Source organism: Lynx canadensis, chromosome B2 (assembly GCF_007474595.2).
Source record: "Lynx canadensis isolate LIC74 chromosome B2, mLynCan4.pri.v2, whole genome shotgun sequence".
Lineage (NCBI taxonomy): Eukaryota > Metazoa > Chordata > Mammalia > Carnivora > Felidae > Lynx > Lynx canadensis.
In genome coordinates, this window is record NC_044307.1 from 58963409 (window position 1) to 58981606 (window position 18198).

General features: G+C 33.7%; 1 protein-coding gene across 1 annotated transcript in view; it reads right to left on the reverse strand.

The window, feature by feature from the left end:
- EYS (eyes shut homolog) overlaps window positions 1–18198 on the reverse strand; it is a 1650074-nt gene that overhangs the window by 1089677 nt on the left and 542199 nt on the right. The window contains exons 16-18 of the mRNA XM_030315776.1: window positions 17010–17106; window positions 16710–16817; window positions 606–751 (exon numbers count right to left, since the gene is read on the reverse strand). Coding sequence (XP_030171636.1) covers window positions 606–751; window positions 16710–16817; window positions 17010–17106 — 351 coding nt within the window. The remainder of the gene's footprint in view (window positions 1–605; window positions 752–16709; window positions 16818–17009; window positions 17107–18198) is intronic.

The following is an 18198-nucleotide window of genomic DNA, read 5'->3' on the forward strand; positions in this document are numbered from 1 at the left end:
ATAATTAATATTGGTAATAAAAATAATATAGCTTTTTGTATTTCATAAAGTTTTTCAGCCAAAGTTTAGAAGGCTAATATGTTTTTCTTTCCTTAGTTCCTTGATGACTGTTGTCTTTATATTTGGATAGCATTTGTGTTGTGGAATAATTGATATTAAGACAAATCATATTTTTCTGCTAGAAGGTTAAGTTCACAATGGTTCCTTGATTTCTGGCATATAAGTATATTTAAAAGAGCTAACCTTACTATATTTTTAGATGACATTTGTGTAATTGATATGATAGTATTATTTCTTAGTTTATTCATACACTGATACTTCTCTGCATTATAAAAATAGAAATATAATTCAGATACATCTCAATTCAAAAATCATAAATGTGTAAAATACCTTGAAATATTATTCATATATTTCTTAGTTGTTAGCAAATGATACACTGAAAAGCATAATTTTTGTTTTTACTAATTTCTTTTACTAAAGTCTCTTGCACTTCCTGTGCTACCTGCATGTGTCAGGTTGATTCAGGTTTTGGAGAATAAATATAAGATTGCCAATTTTTTACAGATAGCCATATGTTGATACAGACAGGGCAGATAGAGGTTTACCTGTATAACCAGGAGCACAGAGGCAGTTGTATCCACCAGTTCTGCTGACACAATCTTCTCCATCTAGACAAGGTGAGATTTCACATTCATTCATATCCAATTCACAGAGAGATCCATGGTAACCTGGATCACAAATGCACATAATTCTAGAGAAAAGCAGGAAAATGAGAAGTTGTATGTAATAAGAAAAAGCATTTCATATATACATAATGTATATGTATATTTTAAATTTTAGCCTTTTAATTTAAATAAGTGGTAGTATTTTCTTTTCATTTTTTTTCCTCTGGAGAAAATACAAACTACCTTTGTTGGTTCACACCCTGGGAAGTTCCTCAAGTGAAATTTGAAACTGGTCCCCACAGATTCAAAGCAAGGAGAGCCAGAAGAAAGAGGCAAACCACTCCAAATTGGTGGGGGACAGGTTTAATATGCAAGGGAACTTACATTCCAGGCATGTCTTGGGCATCCACAAGACAAGAAGATCTTCACACACACTCCCCAAATCTTAAAAGTTTATATTAAAGCATTAATGAGGTTGTCATGTATCAAGTCCAGATGGTCTCAATAATGCATTACTCTCTCAAAACTTTGTCTAGTGGACAGAACATACATGCCAAGGACAAGCAGAAGAAGTGAGTTGCTTTCTAATTGCCGGGATCCAGTTTTCAGGTCAACACAAGGTCATATTGTCTCAATGACTTCCTTCAACAAACTTCTAGATATACTTCCCCTTAAATGTTCTTTATGTGGGGAATTTTTTTTAAAAAATGAATGTATTGGGGAAAATAATTAATAAAACTTTGATAAATACTATTGAGCTTAATTCTGTACTGTATTCATTTTATAATTTGTAATCATAAAACTTTATCCTATGTTAACAACTGGGTATTATTCTGCCCATTTATTGAATGATATTTTTGATATAGAAGCACTCTAGCTAAATTTAAAAAATCATTTTAGCAAAAACAATCTCATTACTGCTTAATTCAATGGACAGATGTTGAAGAAATTGGATGCATTTCAATGATTAGATGCCAGGTTCAAAGTATCATGCATTTAATAGAGGAAGGGTCTTTCAAAAGCCTTGCCATTGAGAATGGTTATAACTATATGTGGCAGAGTCACCCTGAATTTATTTTTAGTCTATTTCCGGATATTGTGCTGAACATATGTTTGTTTCAATATTTAGTCAATCTGTATCTATTTGCCAGATGATAGAAGACCAATTCTCCTGAAATGGAATTGTGACTAGTTTTAGTCTTGTGTGTGTGTGTGTGTGTGTGTATGATAAACCAATAAATAATGTTAAGAGAAAGCAATAATTTAATCTTTTAACTTGTATATTCATAGAGAAAACATTCATGAGAACATGAATAATTTCCATAGATAAAATTAAATTGAGAGAAAAATACACTTAGAAAAACAAGCTGTATATAGTTTTTCTTTTTCTTTCTCATTTTGTAGAAGTCTAGATAAAAGTGCTTTCCCAAGTTTTCTTGTAATGTTTTTGAAACAGATTTTTATTCTGATTTTTCAAGGGAACTCTTCCTAATTAACTTGTTTCAACATAATTGTAATTACAAAAACAACCACCAGAAATTTAACATGCCTATGCTCCTCTTTTGCTCATTCATCATACATTAACTAATTGAGTGTCAGACACTAGTCATGTACCCAGATCCAAGTGCTTGGATAAGGCTTGGGCTTATTTTTTAAATTCTCATAGAGAAGTTAGGATCAGTGATATGTAAACATTACAGGAAATACATGCCAATAGAGAAAAGTGTGAAGTCCTATAAAAACAGAGCTGTTAGAGAAGGTGACAGGAAAGGTTTTACTGTTTAGTCAATAAAGAGTGGAGTTTTTGTACCAGTTGGACAGAAGGCATTAAAATTCCATGTGCAATGTCATGATTGTGTAAAAAAGATTTGTATTTCTCAAGAGCACTCCATGTAACTAAGATTTTGACCAAAATCACTTTTTAGAGTGATCCAATTACTATGACTCTTGCATTTGTGTTCAAATAGAAAAAAAATTTTTCATCAAATATTTTGCTCAATATAGTCCAGAAGATGTAATGAATCTTTTAAATACTTTACTAAAATCAAGATATGTTCGTTAATGATACTCTCATTGATTGCTGTCGTGTGTTCCCAGTGAATCAGTGATGATTCCAAGGGATCACAGAGTAGGTAGGAGTTTGACAGTGTTTTCAGTTGTAGCAGTAAAAGGTACATCCGGGAAATAATTTTTTCACACTGATAGGTTTGAAAATGGTGTATTAAAACAAAATGTATCAGATAATGACTTTGAACTCAATTTATACATCTGTTGCAAGTATTTACGACAGTTCTATCATACTTCCAGAAATTACTGAATCTATTCTTTACTCTAGAAGAATGAATATTAGAAAAATATTTTCGGACATCTTTCCTGTCAGTGATAGACTTATAATAATTATCACTGATTTTCTCAATCTATTATAAACATTTATTCATTAAATTTACAGAATTATCTCACTCTGTGTGTATGTGTTTCTCTTTTCCCCCTCTTTCTTTTTGAAAATCTGGAAATACCCATCCCTTGCCTTTTGCCACACGAATTTTATTTTCTGTGATTACAAAAAGGTTCCTGAATGGCTTCACTATTGATCATGTACCCTAGAATCTGGAGATTTCAACCAACTTAAAATAGGAGATATTCTCCATTGATGCTTCTAAATTGAATCAGTTGTCTCTATACTCTTTGCCAAACAGTACTTTAAAAAATGTTTATTTTTTAATCTATTTTTGTTTGTTTATTTTTAAGAAAGAGAGCGTGAGCAGGGAGGTGCAGAAACACAGGGGGACAGAGGATCTGAAATGGGGTCTGGGCTGACAGCAGGGATGTGGAGCTCGAATTTATGAACCATGAGATAGTGACCTGAACAGAAGTCATAAGCTTAGCTGACTGAGCCACCCAGGCGTCCCCCAATAGTGCTTTTCTAACTCCTCATTTATTTCACATTTACTAGATGACATTTGACTGTTAAGATGGGCTTTTCCTTTTCATTAATTACTTCATTCATTCATCCATCCCTCCATCCATCCATCCCTCCATCCATCCATTCATTCAATTATGGATTTGTATCTAAATGGAGTCAAGACTTTTTATTTTATTCAGTGGGTCAAATATATAACCATTTTTTATTTATTTGATGCTCACTTCGTCTGAGAGTTGGATAGTAAGGACCTCTTCAAGTTTTCTCCTCTACCCTTTTGACATCTCCATCATTCTTTGAACAGTTTCTTACTTTCTAACATAAGATATTCCAGGTTTATCTTATACGTTTCCTTTTCCAGATCTAGAATAAGCCATTTATTCTAGAAGTCCTAGAAACCAAGTTATTTAGAACCATGTTATTTAGAAACCATGTTATTTAGAAACCAAGATAATTTCTATGTGTATGTGTATTTATGTTTATGTATACATATAGTTATATGTATATAACTATATGTACATACATATGGCACATATATGCCCATATTTATATTTATTGTTGTGTGTGTTCATATGTATATATGTATATTATAAACACATACATATAAAAGTATGAGTTCATACTAATTTCCCAATTCTAATTTAACATAATAGGGCTCATTTTAGTCTAGCTGATTTCTGTATTTGCCGTTCTTTTCCTAACAATGAGAAACCTTGTTATTATTTTACACATATTTACTTCCTCCATTAGTTAATGTGAAATACTTTTCATGTTCTTTGTCTTCTTGTATGGTGAAGATATGAGATTCTTTTTGGTTTTATTCTTTTGTTTGTATCATTTTGAGGAAGTATGAGAAGATTCAGATTTTCTCAACTACCTAGAATTCTCTTTCGCTCATTTTTCAAGTTTTGTTACCTTCTGAACTTTAGCTTCCTGGATTCTTTTATAGATTTTACTAAAAGTTATTCATTTATTATATAATAATAGGGCAAATTTCCATGAAAGTCAAATATTTATTTCAGAATAGAGCATCTACCTTGAATCTCTGTGCCTACCTCGTCTTTCCCAGAAGAATTGAAATGTATACATGTACTCTCTCCCTTCCTTACCCCCCACCTCCTACCTCCTTCTGTCTCTTCCCTGCTCTTGCCCCCACACCTCCTCTCCCAAATAGGAGAGATAGGCAAAGTGTAGCACATTGCCAACTTGTTCTCCACACCTACCTTGGCCCTTCAAATGAAACTGCATAAGGAGTGTCTGAAAGGAATGCCACCAGATTCCTCCTCCTATTGGCCTCCAGCTAAAATATACAATTATTAAGCTTTGGTGTATGTTTCCTTCCATCATTACTTGCTGAGGCCCTCATCCCTACAGTATTCAGATCACATCTACCTAGGCTGAGAGGAAAAAATAAAAGTGAACCTTGATTTTTATTAATGTCTTAAGTGACCCAGTTAATCTTATGGTAGTATTGAATTATACATTAAAAGTCTCTAAAACATTTTATTCTTTTGAAGAAACCCTATTCTAACAACTTTTAAAACACAACTATGCATATATTAAAAATCGCCTGTCCCAAAGCAACAATTAAGGCCATGAAATTAATAACATATTTTTGATAACATGGAAATTTCTAACTTAAAGTCAAGGCTTTATTTCATAAGTTTTAGTGGAATTAAGCTTAAATAGGTTGCCAAGGTATGGAACAATTTTTGCTCAAATTTCCTTTAATTTGATAGTGACCTTAAATTTTCCAGATAGGATTTCACCATACTTTTCCAAAACTAAAATGAATTTTAACAGGTGACTTCTAAAGAAAATTCAATACATTGAAAAAATGTAGGGGTAAAGAGCAGTAACTTCATTTTACATAAAGTGATATTGCCATAATGAAAGGAGAGGGAAAATGTAAGATAATCACATGGGCTTGTAGCTCTAAAATGTGTTCCTGCCTTAAATTCTTCCTTTATCTTGTTTTCATCTTATTTCAGATGAGAAACTAGTTAATAAGTAAAGAAATTTTTATGTTTCTAGAAAGCTGAGATACTTTAAAATATAACGTTAAATTAAGTCATATTATGAGATCCAAAATATAGATTTTAATGAGTTTTAATTTTAAAATGCATTCGGGGGTGCCTGGGTGGCTCAGTCAGTTAAGTGTACGACTTCGGCTCAGGTCATGATCTCACAGTCCGTGAGTTTGAGCCCCGCTCGGGCTCTGTGCTGACAGCTCGGAGCCTGGAGCCTGCTTCAGATTCTGTGTCTGCCTCTCTCTCTGCCCTTCCCCTCTCAAGCTCTGTCTCTTGCTCTCTCTCAAAAAAAATAAACATTAAAAATATTAAAAAAAATAAAAATAAAATGCATTTGTAATATTAAGATTTAATATATATTTATTCTAACAGATCATTTTATAAAAAAATAGAGTTCAAAGACAAAAATAAACTACAAAAACTGTTGCAGGTAAAACTTTATGATTAAAATGTGTTAGCCTTGGGGCGCCTGGGTGGCTCAGTTTGTTGAGTATCTGATTTTGACTCCGGTCATGATCTCAGGGCTTGTGAGTTGGAGCCTTGCATTGGGCTCTGTCAGTGCAGAGTCTGCTTCAGATCCTCTGTCTCTCTCTCTCTCTGCCCTTCCCCAGCTTGTTCTCTCTCTCTCTCTCTCTCTCTCTCTCAAAAATAAATAAATATTAAGAAAACTTAGCCTATGTCACAGCTATTAAAATTTTGAGAGAATTTATAATTCACTTTAAAGCAATTTACAGCTCTTTCTTGTAATTCTATATTGCATTCCTGAACCATAGTTCATTATAATTAATGACATTTCTTAATCTTAAAATGAACAAGCTATTTATATTTGTGACATGGGTAAGGATTATTATACTAAAATTTTATGACAAAAGTTAAATAAGTCTTTTAAATAATATTTTAAAATTTTAGTAAGTTTAATCTGTGTTATAATTTTTAACGAATAAAAGCATATTTAAGTATAAAAACATATATAATAAAAATAAATACAATGCTTGTAAAATTTGCACATGGAAAAACTATCAAATTTAATATTAATCTAAGAGAATAATAGACATGCTATGTTTGACATGCACAGTTTACTTTTTGTTTTGTTTTAACCTAGCATCTTTAAGATGCTTTACTTTAAGGTACTGTACATTCTGTGTATCTCAAGGAAAAGGAAGAAGAAAAAGTAAACCAACTTTTTTCTACCCAATATATTTGCTTAATAGAGTGATTACTTTTAAAATAGTCTTTATATGTCATTATAATTTTACCACACATGGGTGTGGAAACAATGGTGTGATGGAAAAATTTTCAGTAGATTATAAGTCATTTAGATTAATAACTGGTTTTTAGGCAACCAATTTATTGAACAATCTATTGATTTTTATCTCTTAAATATACATTAACCAGTCACTTTCAACTTTGTACAGCAAAGAATTGCTGAACTCATGAATATCACACACTGATTGGTCAAAAATTCTTGTTGATGATTTCTGTGTGATAATCACATAAGCCATTTGGAAATTTTCCTTATTCCATATCCTTTGAATGGACAAAACACTGTTATAGTAGTTGTTAGGGTGAATTCTTTCTTTAGCAGTCCATTTTCAGTAGTTAAATATTACTGTCAGTTATCTAAGTAAACTGATGACTGTGGCTTAAATAGACAATTCTAATGGATAACATATGCAATAAAGTCAGAAAATGTCAATTCTAATGTTCAGCTTGCAATAGTTTGTAGTTGAATTGGGGCTGTCATATCTCTAGGAATTCATCTTTAAATAATTAGTCATTAATTGTTGCAGGCCTCAGCTTCAATAATCAAAAGAGAGAATGGAACAGATTAAAAATGTACATGCAATAACAAAGTACATTATATAATAATTAATATTTTTAATTATTTGTGCCTCTATAGTTTAATATCTACTAAACATACAATGATTGGTTTTAAATGACTTGTTATATTATTTCAAAAAAAATTAATAGTAAGTTAATATCAACATGCTAAAAAACACCAAAAGAAAGTCCTGTATCAAAAAACATATTCTTGGAAAACAGAATGTGATTACCTATTTTTCAGCTGTTGATTTTTTTTGTCTTTGAAAGATTTTAATGCATTGAAAATGGCCTTTATTATAACAATGTAAACAAAGCAATTTTTTGAGACTAGAATAATCAATCCCATATACCCATCATCTATATTTAACACATCTCAATCTTTTTCCAAGTTGCTGAATGATTTTAAGGAAAATGTATTTAACGTATATTTGAAAACCCTTTGGATACATCCCTATTCATTTTTCATTCCTTTCTACTGGGAAAAAATCACTATTCTTAGGTTGATATGCATTCTTCCAAATATGTTCTAAAATTTCACTAAATATTATATTAGTACCTCCAAAATAAAATATTTATGTATAAATCTAATAATATATGTGCATGATTCATATGAGGAAAATTACAAAACTCTGATAAATGAAATCAAAGAAAAATTAAATGGAGAGATACTACATGTTCATGCATAAGAAGACAATATTGTCAAGATGTTAGTTCTGCCCAACTTGATCTCTAGATTTGATGAAACCCCCATAAAAATTCGAGCAGGTTATTCTGTAGATATTAATAAAACAATTCTAACAATTATAGAGAGAAGCTAACGACTCAATGTTGAGGAGAACAAAGTTGAAGAACTGAAACTGCCTGACTTTAAGACTTATTATAAACCTATAGTAATCAAGATAGTGTGGTATTATCAAAAGAACAGAAAAATAGATCAATGGAACAGAATACAGAACTCAGAAATATACCTACATGACTATTGTGAACTAACCTTTGACAAAAGACAAAGGCAATTCAATGGAGAAAAGATGATGTTTTTTTTTTTTTCTTTTCAACATATGGTGTTGGAACAACTGGACATCCACACTGAAAATTAAAAAAAACTAGACACAGACCTTAAAATCCTTGTATAAGTTAACTCAAAATGGATCAAATACTCAATGAAAAATGCAAAATTATAAAAACTCAAATAAAGGACAAAATCTCAATGATCTTGGGTTTGGTTGTCTTTTAAATATGACAAAGAAAGAATTGATAAGATGGGCTTAATTCAAATGAAAAAAAATGTATTCTGTGAAAGACAATGTCAGGAGAATAACAATAAAAGCCACAGACTGGAAGAAGATATTTGCAAAAGACATATCTAATAAAGGATTATTATCCAAAATATACAAATACTAAATTTCAACAATAAGAAAAACAATCCAAATAAAACATGGGCCCATAATCTTAACAGATACCTCACCAAAGAAGACCTATTGATGTCAAATAAGCATATGAAAAGATGCTCCATATCATATGTCATGAGGGAAATGCAAATCAAAACAACAATAAAATACACTACACACCTTTTAGAATAGCCAAAATCCAGAACACTGACAATACCAAATCCTCATAAAAATGTGAAGCAACAAGAACTCTCATTCACTAGTGATGGGAATGCAAAATAGTACAGCCAATTGAGAAAATGATTTGGCATTTTCTTACATAATATTTTACTAAATAATGTTATATACATTTTCAGAGGAAAATTGCCTTGGGGTTCCAAATATTTCCTGTTTATTATATAATCATCTTGAAGGATGCCTGTGAATAGAGGCCATGACACCTCCATTTCCTTTCTTACATTTCCAATTACTGGGAAGGGCCTTTGGAAAAAGATAATGGTACTAGGCAGTTCAATAGTAATCAGGTAGTCAAATGTCGTATCCAGAAACCTCCAACATCTGTTTCATGTCAGGAAGAGGCTGTTTCAGGCAGTATATTGTATTGGCAGCAGTTTTTCCTATATATGAGCCAAGCTTGAAGATTCAGATTTACAAAAACTCTTCAGCATTCTGCATATTGGTTGCCAGACTGCTCACCATTAGTAGTTGGCTATTTTCCATCAAGCTTTTTAGTATATTCTAAGTTTGATAAACACTTTGATTTTATCAGCTACATTGCAGAGTCAACATCAACTTTATAATCAATTTGGTTCTCTGTAAATGAACTTATAGTTTTTATGTTCATGAATCTACCACAGGGTTCTCTTTTAAACAGAGGGCATTTTGTCTGACTTCTTCCTCTAACTCTTTTGAGATCTCATATTGGAACTTGGAAGAGTGGTCTTCAAAAGCCGTAAAATTAATTGATGTGAAGCACCTTCATTTAGACTTGTAAGATCATTTTGAATCTACTATTCATTTCATTCATTTCATTCTCTCTGACTCAGAGCTGTCTCCTAAGTCTCACAGGGAAAATTGGGAATGCTAGGCAGTTTGTGACCCAGGCTTCAGTTTGCATATTTTTTGTGAGTTTATTTTCCACTTACTGATCCTATCTTCTGTTTGTTGACAGCGTTTTTTGTTTTTTGTTTTCTTTGTTTTTTTAATCTTAATTTTTTACCACTCTTCTTCCTGGCCACAGCTTCACCATGGGAAGAGTGTTTGCCCCACACTTTCAGGCATGGCTACAATTATGTTTTTGCACAGTGATCTACATACAGGTAAGGATAAAGGGCACTATTTCAGAGCCTAGGGCTTAAGAGGGTTTGCATGTTTTCTGCTTGTTCTCTTGAATTTCTGCCACTCTGTGAGAAGAACATGCTAGTCCAATAAAAATGAGAGACATTAGGAGCAACAGACTGGCAAACTCTTCTCCCTCCTCAGCTAGGTCCCAGAGAAATTTAGATGAACCCAGCCTATATGATAGCCAAATACCTGTAAACCACAGATGTGAAACTATTAATAATAGTTATTTTTTAAGCAGAGTTTTCAGTTGCTGATAAGCAACAAACCTGTATAGTCTGTATAGTAACTTTGAAGGAGTTCATATACCCTGTAGACAAAGGATAGATATGGCTAAGGACCTTAAGCCTTTGAATTCACTTTAAGCTCTATTAGTGGTAGAGGCTAAACCTCTCCTGTGTCTTATGGAATCTGTGCGTTTTTGCATATGGGCCCTCCTCTATATTCTGCTGAAGGAGTTGAGTTACAAAATGCTGCCAGTTTTCACTTGCTCATGCCCCATCATTTCTCATTGGTTCCAGCCCATAAAAAGGGTTAGATTCCAACTTTGCTGATGAGAGATGGAAACACTTAAGTGGGAACAGCTATGCTATATACCCAAGAAGAGATGCATAACCCCACCAATCTGTTTTGTCACAAAGTTGGGGAGCATGTGTGGGATTGAATCTAAGGTAGTCAGACCAAAGGAGAATAAATATAAAATTTAATGAGCTAAATGTGTTAACATGGATGGGAAGAGAAGATTCAGTGTGCTAATATTAGCATCCTGGGTATGGTGTTAGATAAATTGGCTAATCAAAAACAGGAGTTAATTTCAGCTTAGATTAGTGATGTAGAAGTGCCAGGGTATTCTTGGTATATATTAGGAGAAGTTCACAGGCTTATTGTTATGGAAATTGCTTGAATGGATCTATCATGTGTCAGCTGTTCAGTTGCCCCTTAATTTCTATCCCAAGAGAATAAAGGAAGGCATTCCTATCTCCTAGGAAGAAACTGCATTCACCCAGGAGGGCATTTTATTCACCAAAATGAAGAACAGGGTTGGTGAGGGAGCACCAGTGTCTTAATGAAGTTTGTGGTGATTTTCCTTTATAGGCTGGAGTGAATGTGGGATGTTAAAGTAAAATTGGGTTCCCCAGTATAAATTAGAATAATGGGATCCAAGAATGGATAAAAACTGTTGGATATGCTTGACTATAATATTTTTTTTTATATATGAAATTTATTGACAAATTGGTTTCCATTCAACACCCAGTGCTCATCCCAAAAGGTGCCCTCCTCAATACCCATCACCCACCCTCCCCTGCCTCCCACCCCCCATCAACCCTCAGTTTGTTCTCAGTTTTTAACAGTCTCTTATGCTTTGGCTCTCTCCCACTCTAACGTCCTTTTTTTTTTTTTTTCCTTCCCCTCCCCCATGGGTTCCTGTTAAGTTTCTCAGGATCCACATAAGAGTGAAACCATATGGTATCTGTCTTTCTCTGTATGGCTTATTTCACTTAGCATCACACTCTCCAGTTCCATCCACATTGCTACAAAAGGCCATATTTCATTTTTTCTCATTGCCACGTAGTATTCCATTGTGTATATAAACCACAATTTCTTTATCCATTCATCAGTTGATGGACATTTAGGCTCTTTCCATAATTTGGCTATTGTTGAGAGTGCTGCTATGAACATTGGGGTACAAGTGCCCCTATGCATCAGTACTCCTGTATCCCTTGGGTAAATTCCTAGCAGTGCTATTGCTGGGTCATAGGGTAGGTCTATTTTTAATTTTCTGAGGAACCTCCACACTGCTTTCCAGAGCGGCTGCACCAATTTGCATTCCCACCAACAGTGCAAGAGGGTTCCCGTTTCTCCACATCCTCTCCAGCATCTATAGTCTCCTGATTTGTTCATTTTGGCCACTCTGACTGGCGTGAGGTGATACCTGAGTGTGGTTTTAATTTGTATTTCCCTGATAAGGAGCGACGCTGAACATCTTTTCATGTGCCTGTTGGCCATCTGGATGTCTTCTTTAGAGAAGTGTCTATTCATGTTTTCTGCCCATTTCTTCACTGGGTTATTTGTTTTTCGGGTGTGGAGTTTGGTGAGCTCTTTATAGATTTTAGATACTAGCCCTTTGTCCGATATGTCATTTGCAAATATCTTTTCCCATTCCGTTGGTTGCCTTTTAGTTTTGTTGGTTGTTTCCTTTGCTGTGCAGAAGCTTTTTATCTTCATAAGGTCCCAGTAATTCACTTTTGCTTTTAATTCCCTTGCCTTTGGGGATGTGTCGAGTAAGAGATTGCTACGGCTGAGGTCAGAGAGGTCTTTTCCTGCTTTCTCCTCTAAGGTTTTGATGGTTTCCTGTCTCACATTTAGGTCCTTTATCCATTTTGAGTTTATTTTTGTGAATGGTGTGAGAAAGTGGTCTAGTTTCAACCTTCTGCATGTTGCTGTCCAGTTCTCCCAGCACCATTTGTTAAAGAGGCTGTCTTTTTTCCATTGTCAAAATGTCAATACTACCCAAAGCTATCTACACATTCAATGCAATCCCAATCAAAATTGCACCAGCATTCTTCTCGAAACTAGAACAAGCAATCCTAAAATTCATATGGAACCACAAAAGGCCCCGAATAGCCAAAGGAATTTTGAGGAAGAAGACCAAAGCAGGAGGCATCACAATCCCAGACTTTAGCCTCTACTACAAAGCTGTCATCATCAAGACAGCATGGTATTGGCACAAAAACAGACACACAGACCAATGGAATAGAATAGAAACCCCAGAACTAGACCCACAAACGTATGGCCAACTCATCTTTGACAAAGCAGGAAAGAACATCCAATGGAAAAAAGACTATAATATTTAAAAATGAGGAAATAGCCACATAAATCAGAGAAACATAAATAGAATTAAGTATGTAGGTCTGCAGGACAGAAACACAATTCAATTTGCCTATGTAGGGATTCCTAGCCTCTTACACAATTACAGACTTATGCTATGTCATGGACTCAGGGTCTCAACTGAAGGACAGTAAGTCCCTTTGAAGAAGGATCTTGTCATATAGTCACATGTGTTTCATGTATCTTCCTGAAGGTTTCCACAGAGGATTCTGAGGCCATTTACAAGTATGATTGCTCATTGATGAAAGAAAGATATTCAGGCCTTCTAAGTTCCTGGGAAACAAATGGCCCTAAACTTATGCTTGTCTTTGAAATACTCTTTCCACCAGTAGGAGTGCACATTTATTTAGGTCTGGTAGATGGATCACAAATCCATCTTTTGTTTTGTTGTTTTATTTTCCTCCAGAGTCTCTGAATATATAGTGTAGTCAATATACTTAGTAATAGAATTTCCACATTGGAATAAGAACTGTTACGCAGGAAAGCCCAACTGGAAGGTCTTGAAATGCCCCTTTAGACTTATCAAGGTTTCAAACCAAAAGCAATTCTGTATCCCTATGGGACTTGTAGTGATTAGTGTCCCCTTCAAGCCTTGTGAGTTACAGGAGTGGTGATTCAAAGCATGTTTCTATTTACTTCACTAGATTAGACAGTGCAAAAGCCAGATGGCCATACAAAATAGTAGAAATAATAGAAGATTATCAGAAACTCAAGAAGGTTGTGATATAAATTTTGAGAGCAATTCTAGATGTTAGATTTCTATTAATATAAACAAATGTAGCCCTTGGTGCCTGGAGAGCAATAGTGATCCAGCAAATGAGTCTTATTTATCCTAATCAATGTGTGTCCAGTTGAATTTTTCCAACTGTTTTTTTGAAAGATATTTTAAAAGACCTAAATAAAGACATAGCAATTCTTTTCAAATTGATCTACAAATTCAATGAAATCCCAATAAAAATTCTACCCAGTCTTTGTTTGCTTGTTTGAATGTAGGGATTTATGAGGAACATGTTGATTGTAACAGAAGAAACTGTCCAAAATAACTAAAGCTTCTGGAAGAAGATTAAAAAATATTGCATTACCAATATTGAGATATTTCAAAGTTAAGTAATTAAGATTTATGGTACTGGCATATAGATAGCTAACTGAAATAAGGAAACAGAATAGAGGCAAAGAAATAAACATATTCATTTATAGGGATTTGATCTGCAACCAAGAAGGTGTTGTAGGTCAGGCCAAGCAGTAAGTAACAGATGAACTTATGCAATACATATAGCAGGCACAATTGGTATAGCATATGGAAAAATGAATGTAAGATTCCTACCTTATACACGCACAACATACCACACACACACACACACACACACACACACACTTTCCAGATAAATTGATTTAAATGTGAAGGGTGAAACTTTATTTTATTTAAAAAAATTTTTTTGAAGTTTATTCATTTTTGAGTGAAACAGAGACAGAGAGTTAGTGGGGGAGGGGCAGAGAGCCAGAGAAACACAGAATCAAAAGCAGGCTCCAGGCTCCAAACTGTCAGCACAGAGCTCCACGAGGGGCTTGGGGCTTAAACTCATGAACCATGAGATCATGACCTGAGCAGAAGTTGGATGTTTAACCAAGTGAGCTACCCAGTTACCTGAAAACTTTAAATATTTTAAAAGGAAATCTAAGCAACATCTTTTTGTCATAGAATAAACTTTTTTAAAAATATTGAACCAGTTTTGAATCCCTGGATTAAATCTTACTTGATCATGGCCAACAGTTTTTTAAAAATCTATTATTGAATTGAGTTGCTAATATTTTTGGTTTTTCCTTTTCTTTTTTGCTGTGTCTTCATCTGTTTTTTTTCTTTTTTTATGAGGGTAATGCTGGCCTCATAGAATGCATTTGGAAGTTTTCCTATCTCTTCTATTTTTTGGAATAGTTTGAGAAGAATAGCTATTAGCTCTTCTTTAAGCAGTGTAAACATTTTAAACAAGATGAAAAACGCAACCCATAAACACACATTAATTTGGTTAGATTAAAATTAAATTTTAGCACTCAAAACATCATAAAGATGGTGAAATGTCAAGCCACAATCAATAGAATATTTTTAGTACATACAGTACAACTAATGAAAACAGTAATAATTAAAACACATAAAGATTCTTACAAATCAAGAAGAAGAAAACATAAATGGGAAGATGCCATAAATAGGCATTTCTAGAAAGGAAAAATTAGGGACTCCTGGGTGGCTCTGTTGGTTGAGCATCTGACTCTTAGTTTTGGCTTGGGTCATGATCTCATTGATTTGTGAGTCTGAGCCCCGTCTGTGGCATCATGCTGAGGATGTGGACCCTGCTTGGGATTCTCTCTCTTCCTCTCTCTCTGCCCCTCCCCGACTCAGGCTGTCTCTCTCTCTCAAAATAAATAAATAAACTTAAAAATTGCATTAGGACGGAAAAATTAAATATTTTGAAATGGCTGAAGAAATGCTTAAAGTCATAAGTTATGATGGGAGTACAGAAAAAAAAAACACACACAAGGAGATAGAATTTTGCACGCAGCAGATAAGCCCAAATGAAATATGTAAGAATGTAAATAGGGACATTTTTTCACTTTTGTTAAGAGTGTGAATATTCCATTTTCAAAGTGAATTGAAAAAAAATGATATAATACATGTGAAAACATCTACTCAATAGTGCAATTATTCCATTTTTAGATACCAAACTAAGGTAACATTAGTAATTGTGTATTGGGGAAATATTTGAAAACTGAAATGATATTATTATGTCTAAGAAAGAAGAGTCAAATAAACCAGATATCTATGATCAGGAGAATGATAAACAAATGTTGGCACATGTTTAAATGGAATATTCTACAACAGTTAAAACTGAGCAACTGATACATGAATAATGCAGAAATATTTAACAAAATGAATTGTTTCTGAAGATGATACACAATATTATTTCACTTATATTAATATGCAAGCTAAGTGTTTTATTGAGGCAGGCATACAAATGAAATGGTTAATGCTGTATATTTTTTAAGTGTTTACTCATTTTTTGAGAGAGAGAGAGAGAGAAAGAGAGCATGGGTGGGGGAGAGGCAGAAAGGGAGGGATGTGCAGAATCCAAAGCAGGCTCCAGGCTCTGAGCCATCAGCACAGGGCCCCACAGGTTCACGAACCTGTGAACTGGTCTGAAGTTGATCATGACCTGGGCTGAAGTCCGGTGCTCAACTGACTGAGCCACTCATGTGCCCCAACTTGATAGTGTATGTTAAAGGCAAGGTAATGGGTTAAATAGGTGATGGGGATTAAGGAGAGCACTTGTGATGAGCATCAGGTGATGTATGGAAGTGTTGAATCACTATATTGTATACCTGAAACTAATATTACCCTGTATGTTAACTAACTGAAATTTTAATAAAACTTAAAAAACAAACACAAAATAAAATCTTGGTTGAACAACTACAAAAATCATGATATTCAATACAATTGTATGGAAGAGTAGAGGAGTACTTGGGTTTAAGCAAGTAAGTACTTGGGTTAAGGATACTGGGAATATTCTGCTTAAGTTGAATGATGGGTGCATATATGTTCACTTTACTATTTAAATATCATGTATATAAAATAACTGAATCAGTAAATGTAGTCTCTAACCTGTTTGACAGATCCACGCAGGTTCCATTATTTTTGCAAGGTCTAGAAGAACACTCATTTGTATCAAGATCACATAGAGGTCCAGAAAACCCAGGTCTGCAAATACATCTTTTAAACAAGACGTTTAATGACTCCATTAATATAAACATACAAAGTCAAAGCTTCAAATAATTGTAGCATGGCAAATTGTTAATAACCAGAAATGTTGTTTAATTTGTCAACTGAAATTATAAACATGGATATATTTAGATACATCTAGATGCATAAACTTGAATCCAGATATTTTTGGGTTTTCTGTACCTGAAATTGTTGACTCCATCTTCGCAGTCACCATAATTCTGGCAGGGAAGAGAGAAGCACTCATTCACATTAATTTCACAATGTTCACCCTCAAATCCTGCGGAAAGATGAGATGGATATAGATGAGCAATCCTCACTTTAGAGTGTGAAAATCAGTCAGTGGTAAAGAGTCTGGAGAATATGCTCTTAGAGGAAGTTTATGGGAAAAAAAATTAAATAAAGAAAACACCTCATCTATGGCCTCTCATATAACTCTATTTCACATAACATATGAATAAAATTATGTTAGTTTCTAATTAATGAGTTCAAATGAAAGAATCAGGGGAGGAATATTTTACTCAATCCTTTGGGAAAGTGGGGTCGTTGCTAATGTTGCTGTTGTTTTAAGGTATTTAAATGTTTGAACAAGAAGAACTGAAACAATCTGGAAAGGAAATGAATTAATGTGATGGCTGATCTTAACATAAAATTGAGCTTCAGCAATCAAATTTATTCAAGGCAGTTAGCAGATGAGGCAAATTATTTAATTACTTTCCATATCCAAGTGATTCAAAGAAAACAAATTATTTTGATCCATAACTACATAATCAGTCATCCATTTAAACACATGCCAGTTATTTTTTTAAAAAACAAAGAACATGAAAAAAAATGTACAGAATTATGAGAGGCACTTGTAATTATTTCAACACTTGTGTCAGAAAAAAATCAGTATATCACTTTTTAAAATGCATTTAATATTTTAATATTTATGATGACAATTTAAACAATTATTTCCATATTTCTATATTAACTAGGTAAATTGAAATATAGTCTTATACTCATTTTTCTTGCTAATATTTTTGTAATACTAGTTAGAGAATGTATGAAACAAGAGGATTTTCCTTTATCTTACTTTTCCAGTGCTATAACTAAGTGCCGAATAATTGCAAATTTCTGACATTACAAATACAATATCTACTCAGATTTTTTAGCTTGAAGAACATGTCATTCAAGTTGTTCTATAAAACCTGTAATTTTTATTGGCATATAGGCTAGGATCTGAAAGAGCATGATCTAGGGACCCATGAAGGGCCATCTTCCTACCACAGTTCTATCTCATAAAGTTTCTCCTCCTCTTTCTATCTTCAAATATCTCTTCACGTTGAAAGTTTCAAATCATTTGTAATATCAGCATGGAGATGATATAGCA